Below are 13040 nucleotides of genomic sequence, written 5' to 3'. Positions count from 1 at the left end.
AGCAGTGGGACAGAATCTGCCATCCCTGCTCCAGAGCTGCCTGTCTGTAAAAACAGGTCTTCAATCTGACAAACAGATAAATGTCCAGAGGAGAGCAAGCAAAAGGCCATTTCGAGGGCACACAATAGGGCTGAAAATAGAACTGCCAGATGAGGAATTGTAGCTGCTGACTCCTGAGTACACTCTGTCTGTCAGGAATCATATTGCACAGGGAACTGTGGTGTCTGGCAGGACCCAGGAAATCACACTGTGTACTCACTGAAAGGTATCCCTGCATATTTTGGATAGATGTTGTTGCTCTAGAAGGGGATGGAGCACAAGTCGTTTCTGGGACTCCAAATGTACTAGAGCTTTAAGTACTGAATTTCTGGCCATGGGCAGCAACTGGTTAACTGCTATCCATATATAAGAGAAATTGGGCAAGAGCCAAAATAAAGGGAACTAGTGAAAGGAGACCGGGTCAGAGGAGGTGTTGGATAGAAGCCAGGCTAAAGGAGAAAGCCTAAAATGAGATGTATGTTTAGTTACTGTTTTTGAATTACTCAGAAAGCTAAGCCCCAGGAAGAGCTGGACTGTAAGCTATTCAGAGCCCTCTCTGTTCAAAATGGAAGAGAGAGAATCTGTTTAATTAAAAAGCCCTACAAATTTAATCCAGGAAAAAAGCTGCAAACATTTCTAAACAAACTCCTAAAATGCTGGAGAGTACAATATTTAAGAACAGGACAAATACACAAACTCAAGGAATAGCCAGCCTTTATTGCCAACTGCTTTCCCTTAAAGTAGAAAAAAAGGAAAAAACTTGATTTTTTTTTTCTGGAATATATTCTTTTCTTGTCATTATTGACAAATATTTTTTGCATGACCTATAAAAGAGAGTATGGTGCAGGTATTGACAGCTGGGGGCAGCTTTTGTGTCTGTGTGGCCCCAAGGCAGATTCCAAACCAGGCTTCCATCCCTCACCGCCAAAGGCATCAAACCTTCTCCTCCAGGGACTTATGGAATATTTTAGTGGCAGTCACTGTTACTACTGTGGATTTTGGCCTGTGTGGTGTTAGTTTTGGCTGCATTTCTGTTCTGGGTTACATATAGGACTCGAAATAGTTCATTGCCAAGGCTGGCCTGTATACTGAGCAGCATATCTCCTGTTCATTTGCACCTTCAGGTTGTGGGGGTTGGGTGTGCTTTGGGTGTGTGTGCTTGAAAGGATCCATATGCTTTTAGGAGAGCCCTCACATGACAAAAGGGGGCAAAATCCTAAAGTTTTACTATTTCATGACACTGCTCAGAGATTGTCTCCTTGGCATTTCTGGATATTAAGGAAAAAACAATCTTCAGAGCCATGTGTAATTAATTTTAATTAGCATTCACGCTGGAGTGATCTGAAATGGTACGCCTTGATAGAAAATGTTAGTCATTGCTGTTAACTCAGAGCAGATGGCCATTTTTGTTTCTTCAAAATATATGGTTTGCAGAGCTTCTGGTAGAGCTTTCTTATTAAAAAAAAAAGTTCATATGCTCAAACCAGTTATTGTGCAATTACAGGTGTCCAGGTGTTCAAAATCACAGACTAAGACTAAATTTGAATAAGCAGAGTGTGCACAGTGGAGTTACAAGTTAAATAGATAGAGAATGCAGGATTTCATCCAAGATTACCTTTCCCAATAGCTGGAGTTTCTGGATTCTGTTATTTTCTCCCCTTTTCAATTTAGGTGGCTATTCATTAAACCCATATTCTACATGTTTTTAATTTCCATCAAGTGAGAAATACTTAAGAATTGTGTTTTTCATGGAATAAAGTGGGACCAATGTGCATTTAGTTCTAGATTTCTAATGTTCAGTTCTGCTTCCATCCCAATAGAGGAGATGTTTACAAAAATCACTTTGAAATCCCTGTAAAAGAAGATAATCCTTTATCTTTCAGTCTGTGAGTAGCTTCACTTGTTCAGTGCTAAAGCTAAATACAGGTTTGTGTTCTTTGGAGGATTAAAGTAGTTTATAGGCTCAATTCTGAAAATTGTCGCTAGTATTCTTGCTGTGTAATGACTGTTCTGTCTCCTCCCACACTGGCAAGAATAAATGCATTTTTAATTAATCTTGGTTTGTATTTTCTCTCTATAAAAAGAAATTTCATGCATACCCAGTACAACTTTGTCTAGTGAAATCCAGATCCAACCCAACCTAAGAGCTCCTTGTGCACATGATTATATGTGAGTATGCATTAATAGATATGCACACATGCTAACTGGGTATGTAATGTGCTTGCAGTGGTTGCCCTTCAACATTTTCTAGGTTTGCTGGAGATAAATATTGAACCTTATCTCAGTATTAAGAAATTGCAAGGGATATAGTTTATGTTGATGTGCAGCAGTGGGGTGTGCTCAAAGAGCACATTCTGATGTGCAGCCAGCATGGAGGGAAACCCAGTGCTGTTTCACTGTTCTTTCTGGGGGATTTTCAGGTGTGTTATTCACTCCCTGGTCCTGGACTGCAAAAATTTGGTTTACAGGCAGTCAGACCTTCCTTAGGCAGTGCTGATAGCCCAGCTTCAGGGTGGGTGGAAGAGAAATCCCAGTAACTCACAGCTGGGTCAGTCTTCAAACTTATCTGGCATTTCTCACTTTCCTCTTGGGCGCTTTCAAATACCTTAATCCAGTCCTGTTAGGATTCTTTTGTGATGGGAGGAGTTCAGGAAACACCTATGGACATTTCTGTATTAGGCCCTGAAATATACAGGGAAAGGAATCAAGAAATCAAGGTAAAATAAAAGTGAAGAAGTTGCTGGGCAAGCAAAGTCCCAGCTGGGTACTCCTGATTTTCAGGTGATGGACCTGGACTAGAGAAGAGTGTGGAACCTTTCTAGAACTGGAAACAATGCTTTTAGTCCAATTGTCTGTTCATCCCCATGAGCAATTATGTTTTATTTTTGGTAGAAATGCAGTTCCAAGCTGAGGTGTGTTTATCTAGAGTATAATAGAATCTGCAGGTAACAAATGGTAGCCTTTTGTGCTTTTCACTTTAGGAATAAATGCAGTATTATCAGTATTAGGTTGATTTCCAGTAATGCCACTATAGTTACATTTTCATGTATTATGCATGATACTAAATTACAGTGATGAGACTCCAGGAGGAAGTGGAATAGGTAGATGTGGTAGATGTATGCAGCTTTGTAGTTCCCTTATTTTTGTGTTCACATTTAAGACATGTTAAATGTTCAAGGGAAATACTGCTTGCAAATGGTACTTCTAGGCATGGTCCCATTTTCTATATCTCTCTTGTTTCTGCAGTCCCTTAGATTTACAGATGCCTGAGTATCAACAAGATTGGTATTGAGAGTTCATCTTTCCTGGCATCTTTATTCTGTCAGAGCTTTGATGTCTAACATCCCATTTAGCTGCTCTAGAGATGACAGTGAGAACATAACTTCACAGTATTCCATATGGAGAACGTAGGTGAGGCTTGAGTAGTAACTGTTTCTGTGCTGATGTCTTCAGCAATTTTAAGAAGTGGAAGAGAGAAGAAAACAGAAAATCTGAATTGTTTTCAAGAACGTTTTTACAGCTTTCCATTAGACGCCAATGGATTCCTAATGAGTAAAACATGTTAATGTGTTTTTGTAAGATTCCACTGCTAAGAGGAAAAGGACACACTCTTTTCAGAAGTTACTGAAGGCAGGCAGGGGCAGTGTTAGCAGCAAGGAAAGCAGCTGGGGAGACAAGCACCCCCTTAGCTGCCCTGCTGGAACAGTGCTGGGAGCACTCAGGGTGTGCATCCTTCAGTTCCTCACACGTGCTGTGTCCTTGGCAGTGGCAGTGAAGTAGAATGAGCTACTTTAAAAAAGATCTCTCAGGTCCTGGGAGATGTGCAGACATGAGCTGCTGGGCCATGAGGTGTCCCTAGCCCCAGGAGAAGCCCTGGCACAGAGGCAGAGTGCAGGACTGTCATTCCCACGTGTTCGGAGCCCTTGGCTGAAATCCCTGCTCGCACAGCCACACTGCTTGGAGCAAGCCACAAAATGCCAAAAAGTGTAATATATAACATGACAGGCCTGAAAAAATGTTTTCACAAGCTGGTGTCATGTTGTTTTGCTCTCGCAGATAAGTGTTTTTGGAACTTCCCTATCACTATGTTTTACAGCCTTTATTTGCTCTATTGTTATTTTTAGTCATCTTTGCTGAGAGTACCCTTTTACCATTTTAGCTTCCTATTTCTTCAAGTTGTAGCTGCTTAGTTATCTTAGCCAGAAAAGCTTATCTCAGTAAAAGTTTCTCCTAATAATAAATTAAAGCATTTTTTCTCTGACAATTTCATTATGCCTTTTTTTTTTAACTGACTTCTTTGTTTTGTTCCGTAAATGTTGACTTGGAGTTCCACAATATTGCAAATTGAATAAAATTCAGGTGTTTGATCAGTTTAAGGTAACAGTATCTGTTACATCATCTGGGCTGTTATTTGCCTTAAGACAGGATTAGTCCTTTTGGAGTCAGGGAAGAAAAAGGATTAATTTTAAATTTTTCAATCAAGAAAAGAATCCACAGAGCTTTCAGCTGTTCATCCTGTCAGGGGCTTTGGCTAAACTGTGGGATCAGGCCCCTTAGTGTCTCTTGGTGACCTTTGGGGCTGGTTTCTGTGGGAAGGAAATGCCCTGCTGGCACCTCCAGTCTGGGTTTTTGAAGGGAGTAGGGCAAGCCTGGGGTGCTGAATGCTCAGATGTAGCCTTTGAATTTAGTGAGAATTGAGTCAGCAACATAAGGAAATAAATCTGAGTATGTCCTTTCTTCTTTGCAGTTTTGAATTCAACCAAAAATACCTCATTTTGCTCTCTTCAGAGTGAGTCTGCTCTGGTTGCTGTACTGTGGTTTCATAGGTGATAATTTAATGATTTGGTGTCATGGCTGCTTCATGCTCAGGCTCAATTACACTTTTTAAACCTTTTTTTCCCCTGTTTCCTGAGACTGCCCCTAAAAAGCAAGGCTGTGAGCTGCCTGGTGGCATTGTTGGTTAAGAGAGAATCACTTCTGTGAGTGGGAATTAGATCAAGTCAGTTGTGTTCCAGCAGTGTGGCAGTGAAATCCCACCAGTCCCTGAATGCTAAAGAAATTTGTCTAAGCAGTGACAATAATAGCTTTATTTTTTTACTCTATACTGAATTCAGGTTTTTTTCCTCCTCTAAATATGTGGGAGAAATGACCTCTGTAGTTTTATAATGAAACCAAAGGGCCCCTGGTCATTGAGAGTGAAACAATCTCCATCAACCCCTCTCCTCCACAGCATGCTAAGGGAAGAAAAGTCTGCTTGGGCTGGAAGATTGATCCTTGTGCAACTGTTAAGATCTAGCAAAATGTGGGTTCCTAACCCTTTTCAGCTAAGCTCGTGGCCTTTCCTAAAAAGATTGCTGGCTGACAAATTTACAGTGATCTGGTCTGTGTATAGAATTGGAATTCAGAAACTAATGGCTAAACCATAAGGGGAAAATCTTTTCTGTTTATTGAAGAATTTTCAAGTACCACCTTCCTATAAATGTATTTTTCCTCCTTTCTCTTTTCTTCCATTAAGTGATTCCCTGTATTTATCTCATTATGTCAACTACCTATAAGAGGTTTTATTTAAACATGTCCCAGTTTTCTTACAATGATGAGAGACATCAGAGGGGTTTTTTGTTTGTTCAAAAATATCTTGATTATTGTTGCTGTTTTTTTCCTCTTTTACTGATAATGTCTAAAAAGGGTACAATATGAACTGAAAGGACTTAACATGGGAAGAGGTTGCATCAGTGATGATTTTGGTATTTATTGGTTACAGCAGCAGTCCATCACAAGCTGTGCTGTTATGTTGGCATGTCTTATGTGTCCTCTTCATCACAACGCCCTTTTCCTCCCTAAAAGTGCTCTGTTTTAGCAAAAGCAGGAAAATTGATTTAAAGTAGTTTCATGGTGCTTTTAGCTGATTATTATTTCCAGAGCTGTGCTGTAGCATTCTAAGATATTTTTAAGTACTCCATGTAATTATTAAACAAGCACCTGTCCCATAAAGTCTGTTGTCCAAAACAATTACCGAGTAATTTCTGATCCCAAAGGATTTTTAATTTAAAATGCTGTGTGCATGATAGAGAGTAGTAAAATGCTGGGTTTACAATGTGCTGCTCTTTGTTCTAGGAATGTTTACAAGGATTACCGTTTCCTTGAGCTAGCCTGTGACTCCCAAGAGGAGGTGGATAGCTGGAAGGCATCTCTGCTACGAGCCGGTGTCTATCCTGATAAATCCTCAGTAAGTTAAAAGCTCACTGCTTTGCCAGTAGCTGCTCTGTTTGAGTCAAAAAAAACAAGTGTATCATCTGGGAAAACACAGTGTCTGCAGATAACTCAAGAAAGAGCAGCCTTTTCATTGTACCAGTCTGTGGTAATTCCAAAATATTCATAATGAAGTATTTTAAGACCAATTTGTGCGTCAAACCTCAATGTAAAAAAACCCAAGCAACCACAAACCAAACCTTCCAACATGTTTTTCATTGGATCCATGTAGTAAAAGCGTTGAGCAATTTGGGGTTTCCTGAGCTTCGTTGTTTCTATTAATGTTTTCTAAGGTAAAGATGTGCTTTGAAGAGTTTATTCCCTCAAGCTCTGTATTACAGAACTGACAGAAGCATTCCAGGCAATCATGTATGTTTATTTTACTTATTCACTGCATCATTTTTTGTGTATGAAACACATGCTAAACCTTTCCAAAGGCAGTTTTACTCAGCTAATCATCATGTGGAGCAAATTGAACAGGATACAATAAAAAAGCCTCTATTAATTTACTAGAAATGACAGAAAGTTGGGAAACAGAGTATGTCCAGCTACTATTTAATATTTCTTGGACCTAGATCTCTTGATCTTTTACTTCAATGTGAAGGTTTGTGGAGGTGTATCCAAAAAGAAGGCTGACTAGCAGAAATGCCTGGTGTTTGAGCCTTTGAAAGTTTCTGTAATGCACAGCTCACCTGTGTGTAGTGAGTGCTGGATGCCTTCAGCTGAGAAATGGTGCTTTCATTTTGAATGAATTTGCTCTTCTTCCTGATTGTTTTCCATGGGAAGGCCAGGTTCCTGGAGTCCAGAGTCTTGTGCTGTCTTCTCTCTTCATGGTTTTCTTCCCTTATGGTTGTTGTGCCTGCATGGCTTCCAGTACAATTCTGTGTGCATCTCCTCCAGGAGCTATTCATGCAAACAAGCTCAGCTGCTTCTTTTCATACAAAGTTTCAAGACTACCATAAAAAATAAATAAGAAATTCTTGTACTGCTGGATTCTCCAGTTATTATAGAAATAAACAGTGATGATGGAAATGGTGATGATTTTTTTAGAGAATAGTGCAAATATGCATTTAGCAGGAGACCTACCAGGTATCTGAGACTTCACCTTTAAAAAGTAACAGTGTTGGTGACTTTTCAGTATGTTGCCTGTTCCAGTAGACCAATATGCTCTATTGCTTTGTTTTTTTTCTTGCTTAGGTTTTAATGATGATTTCACAAAAGCCTGCTGCTGCTTCTGGTTTAATCCTTTATTCTGTGATGGTTTGATTGTATTGGTATAGCTGATACTTTATTCATAAACAAGACAGACTAGTTGGATTTCTGAACTTTTCTTCTGTCTTCCTGTCTCTCCCTTCCCCCTAAAAATACTTGGTATTCAAAATATGTTTACAAAGAATTCTTGGTTTTGTTTAAAGTTGGTCTGTCAAAGGAGTCTTAGATGCAAGATGAGAGACTTCCTTGAAAGAAGTAGAAGGGAGTCAAAATACACTTCTCCTTTGAGCTGGAATTATCTTTACATTATAAAAAGAATAAATATTATTGTTCCAAATGCCTGTAGTTTGAAATTCACCCAGTAGTTTATCAAGCTGTTCAGTAAAGATGCTCCATGCTACTCTAGGCCTCCAAAACTTTATTCCTAAAGGACCAGAGGTTCAAATGTGGACTGTGAGTCTGCTGTTAAGAGTTTTGCATTTTGCAGAGCAAAATCTCTAAGGCCTCAGGCATCTTAGAAGATCCAATGGATCCTAAATAAAAATGAGCAGTGTTTTATGAAAATCCTGTGCATGCTCCTCAGTTTCTCACCTTCCTCTGACAATAGAAAATTGTTTTAGAGACACCCCCCAGTCTTTTGTTGTCCTTCAGAGATTCAGAGACTATGTTTTTAAGTAGGAGGGATTGCCAACAAATGGCAGCAACTTGAGTTTACTCCAGTGCTTCTCCCCAACTTTGTGATCCAAGAGTTAAAAAAGCAAAGAGGTGCCTTAGCCCCTTCCCAGACCGAGCTTCTCGTTCTCTTGTACCTGTGAGGCACAGCTGGGACTCTGAGTATCCAGGACTTTGGCACCAGCAGTAGAACTGCTGCTTAGAAATGAAAACTCAAGGAAAAGTAGAAATCTGGCACCCATTAGAGAGATGTGTTCTGAATTCCCACCAAGGGCAAATCTCTCAACTAAGAATATTCATTTTTCTGTTGATTTTTTTAAAGTAGTGCTACATACAGTGTATTTGCTGCCACTAACATGGAATCTCTGCAGCTCATTTAATCCTGTAAGCCAAAGTCCAAGCTTCTAGATTTATAATCTTTCTTTTTGCCTAAGCTAGCCTCATTAATATTTTGAAGGCCATATATCACCCCTTTCCTTCATTTCCTTGCTTCATTTTGCTTGTCTTCCCTGTCCCTCTGTGTGTGTGGATGCACAGAGTGAATCTGTTCCCATGTTCACTGTCCCATGAATTACCTCTGATCAGCCCTGGACATTGCTCTGTGAGCCCCTGAATTCTTTGCACTGTGCCAAGTCACCTCCTTCCCACAATCCATTTGCCTTTGTCGGGCCGTGGGCTCTGACAGCCACCCAGATAGCAATGAATCAGTGTTTTTATTTTTCCAACCCATATGCAAGTCAGCTTGCTTGATATAAATCATCCTGTGGCCAATTCACTTTGAAATGGGATATCCATTTACCAGCTGACTTTACTGCTGGCTTTCTGGACCGATGCATCCAAACCCCTCCTTCTTTTTCTTTTTTTTTTTTTTTTGTTAAAAAGTGACTACAACGTTGTGACTAACCTTTCCAGACTGGATTTCTCAACTGGTGTAGGCTGGTGTTTATTTTGGCTGGCTTCCCACTGTATAATATACACTGTTCATGCCAGCTCATGGCAAAACTTACAATTAAACCAAAATAATAGCCCAGATGTTTGTCATAACTTGCTCTGCACACTTTACCTTGTTAGCACCGCCCATTCCTTCTCCCCCCACACCCCCCAATGCCATCTCCTCCTTATTTCTATTACTAATCTAAAAATTCAATATTTGCTTTTTAAAATGCTTTGGATCTTGAAACTTTCCATTTGCTGGCAAGTTGTAGGGAATGGCTGTCATGGAAGGCTCAGCAGAGATGTTTAGTGGCTTTGCATACTGGAAGTTCAGTGTTCCCAACACATGAAAATCCCTCTGGCTGCCATCCCATCCCTAGATCACTTCAGGTCTCATTTTCTTCTCCCTTGTATTTGTATCCACCGACTTCCCAGGAGCTGCTCCCGATTCCCGGCGAAGGGAGCGAAAGCGGGATCAGAATGTTTGTGTAGTGAGGAAAAGAGCTCTGCTGAACATTTGTGTCCTTTGCACATGTCCTGTGTTCCCCTGGAAGCTGTCAGACTGCAGGATTCAGTGAATGTTTCCTGAGTCAGTTCCTCATTTGCTTTGAGCCATTTCCAGAGCTGTTCAATTTAGGCTGAATGCATGTAAAATAAATATAACTAATATTTCTTTTTTTCCCCTCTTTCTTCCGTGCTGCATCCTGCAAAGGGGAGCAACAAAGTAAGTCGTTTGTCCTTTTACAAAATCCTTTTGTGTCCTGTCTGAAGGACTTTGTGAGGAAAATTGGTTTGTCTTTCAGTTCACACATGCCTGCATGCTCTTAAACAGCAAAATGTGATTTAAAATGTGGGTGCAAAAGTGCCTTCAAGAAAAAAGTATTACTGGCTCTTTGTTTTAATTCTGGAGAAAGAGTGCTAAGTGTTGCTGAGCTGTTTTTAAGGAGGTTCAGTAAGAATGATACAATAAAAGTATTGGGCCCAAAGATTATGAAGGTATAGTAATAAAGACCTTCTGAGGAAAGGTTACTACAGTCTGATGAAACTCATTACAGCTGGGTTTTTTGACCATACATCAAAGCTTGTATTAATGGGCAGTTATAAAAACCCAGCACTAAAGTCTTAAATAACAGATTTGCTGGCGTTGTTGGCTAAGCTGAACTAGATCAGTGTACTGGCTTTGAAGGTGCCTTAAAATGGATGGAGGAGGGTGGGGTCAACATTTGACTTGGCTTCTAGACCCTTGATGTGTTCCAGCTGGACAGCAGCAGAAGGGTGTGGGGTGTGGAGAGGGAGAGCTGAAATATGCGTGGTAGGGTTTTTTTTGAAAGTAAGCAGCACATAAAAAGACAGTTTTGCTGATGTTGATCTGATAAACGAATAATCATGCAGTTCCCAGGGTTAGGACTTTTTAATGCCATTTTTACTGAGCTTGAGAATGGAACTTGCACATCTCACACTTTGGAATAAGATGCAGAGAGAGTTTGTCATACCTCAGAAAGGAGTTATATGGCTTTTGTGACTTTTTTTTTCCCCTCCTTCTTGCTTTGGTGTATTAACCCTTAGGAAGATGAATCTGGAGCATCACAAGATGCTTCACAGCAAACATTGAATATTGCCTGTAGCATCTCTTTGTGAGCTGGAAGCTTTCTGGGGTATTTGGTAAAGACCCAGGTGGGTTTTAAAGGTTTTGAATGCTGGGGAATTTTGTCTACTTTTAATTTTTGTATTTTTAACCAGCTTTTGACCACTCCTGTCTCCACAGTGGCTGAGCTCAGAAGCACCAAAAATACTCTGTTTTGTTGGCCTGACTGAGAAAAGGTGCTCTTAGTGCTGGGTTGGGAGGGGTTAAGAGAACTGGTGTGTTGATGGCATGGAGAGAGGGACTTTGCATAGGAGGTGGTGTGAAATGTAAATGTTAACTGTGTACACTAAAATGTCAAGGTAGTGTTTATAATGTTTCCTTATGACACGCTGGCTTTAGGCTTTGCTGCTGCAGTGGATGCTGCTCTGATCTCAGAGGAGACTGTAGATGCTCTGTTAAGGGAAATGGGGATAGATGGGACACCACTGAGCTCTTGGGGCTGGCACAAACTGAGTCTGGAAGTTGGGAATTGCATGGCCCAGCCCTGTTCTCCAGAGCTGGGAGCTGTGGGGCACCCAGGGAGGTCAGCACCAGAAGCAGCTGACAGATTTCAGCAGGATACCCATGAGCAGGGAGAGGAGAGACCTGCGAGATGTGAGGATTTGGGAGCTCTTAACTCTTCCTCACTCTGAGCCAGGGGCAGTTCTTCTTGCTGTGGGTTCAGAAATATTCTCCATCTGGTCTGGGTTGCCAGCCAGAAGATAACTCCAAAAGAAATCTCCAGGAAACTATCCTGATCTTTCTCTTTGTTCCTTGTAAGGATTCATGTCTCATCATGTGTGTGTCCCCCTTCTCCTTCACACAGACCATTCCTGCTGCAGCCTGGATACCACATTATCCCAGTTGGACAGGTAGGACCAACCTGCAGCTGCCTGCAGAGGCTCAAGCCCCAAAGTCTTGTTGAGATTTCTGTACCTAGTGGAGGTGGAAAATGACACAGATAAACCTGAGAGGTGACCAGAGAGTTTCTGAGAAGAGGTCAGGAGGAAGAGTGGAATGGCAGCTTGAGAATAGTGACAGTGTCTTGGAGCTTCTAATGCAACTTTATGCTGAAAAGCTGCATAATCCTTCCTTACTGTCCTGGCACATTTTCCTGGGTTGCTGGCAGAGCTGTAACCCTCCTCCAGTGCTGCCCAGTGTGCTGTTCATACTCTGGATCCTGTCACATGTTCACATGTCAAGATCCTGTACTCACCCATCCCTTCAGACTGTGGCTGCTTTTATACCTTTAGCTTTGCACTCTTGGACTTACAAAAGTAAACACAAACATTGGAGTAATGAGTCTGTAAGAAAAAGGGGGAGGAAGGGAAGTGAAAAGGCTTTATAATCATCAGCAGACTACTAATCATTTTTATTTTTACTTTTTATTGTTGCACAATCATTACTGTAAGTGAGATTTCTCACATGGTTAAAGATAAATATATCTTCAGAAGCTTTGTTGGATAAAATCTGTAAAAGGGTCGTGTAGAATGAGGTAATGGAGACCTACCTCATTCAGCAAGCACATGTTGGCAAGCTGCATTTTGCTAATATTAACACTGAACTCCACAGCCTTGCATGGGGAACGAGAGCAGAATTGTCCAGAGCTGTGCAGAGTGCTGCAGCTTCAGCCCAGCTACTGAAGGCAGAGGAGCTGAGAGCCTCTGACTGTCTTAACCCACCACTGTGTGCTGCTCACCCTGTGCAGCTTCTTTACCCCCATTTAAAAAAATCCCCTCAAAGCAGCCCAGCAGATGCTGCTGTTTGAAAACAGTATCCATACCTGAACCATTCTCCCAGCATCCATCTCCACGTGCTTCTAACGTTGTTGGGTTAAAAGGGTAGATAGGTGCTGGATTCTTAGGAAAGTTGGATTCTGAATCTCTGTTCAGAATCTCAAGCAATAAAACAGCAGCAACAGAAAAATCTCAAAACCTTCAAGTGCCACTTTTTAATGTAAAAGTCACCTTTCCTTTGTCATCATTAGCCAATAATTTCTACTTGATTCAAAGTACCAAACACTTAAATGCTGAGCTTGAAAAACTTCAACCTGGAAAACCAAAATCTCTTTAAATTATTTTTTACAGCTAGTGACTACAAGTTTCTTACCTTCTTATTATTTTGCATTGCTGTGTTTGCTGATATTCTTTACAGAATGTGTAGAACTGAAGTCTATAAACTCCATAATCACATCTCAGTGGAGTTGTCACAGTGCAGATAATGCAGCGCATGCAAACGGTCACTGAATATAAAATCAGTGTAATTTACTTTGAGTTTTCTCTTAGGAAAAGCAGAATCCCCCTGAAAAAAG

The 13040-nt window shown here is 40.8% G+C and overlaps 1 protein-coding gene across 6 annotated transcripts in view; it reads left to right on the top strand.

Moving 5' to 3' along the window:
• The window catches only part of DNM3 (dynamin 3), a 166779-nt gene that overhangs the window by 107995 nt on the left and 45744 nt on the right, over positions 1 to 13040 (top strand). For 4 of the 6 annotated variants that reach the window (XM_033067351.1, XM_033067350.1, XM_033067348.1 and 1 more), the window contains 2 exons: positions 6154 to 6265; positions 9818 to 9829. In XM_033067351.1, the coding sequence (XP_032923242.1) occupies positions 6154 to 6265; positions 9818 to 9829 (124 nt within the window). The remainder of the gene's footprint in view (positions 1 to 6153; positions 6266 to 9817; positions 9830 to 13040) is intronic. The other 2 variants (XM_033067352.1, XM_033067349.1) reach the window with 1 other exon arrangement.

Source organism: Catharus ustulatus, chromosome 9 (assembly GCF_009819885.2).
Source record: "Catharus ustulatus isolate bCatUst1 chromosome 9, bCatUst1.pri.v2, whole genome shotgun sequence".
Lineage (NCBI taxonomy): Eukaryota > Metazoa > Chordata > Aves > Passeriformes > Turdidae > Catharus > Catharus ustulatus.
The sequence above is the reverse complement of the archived record's forward strand: the minus strand, read 5'-3'. Positions and strand labels throughout refer to the sequence as shown.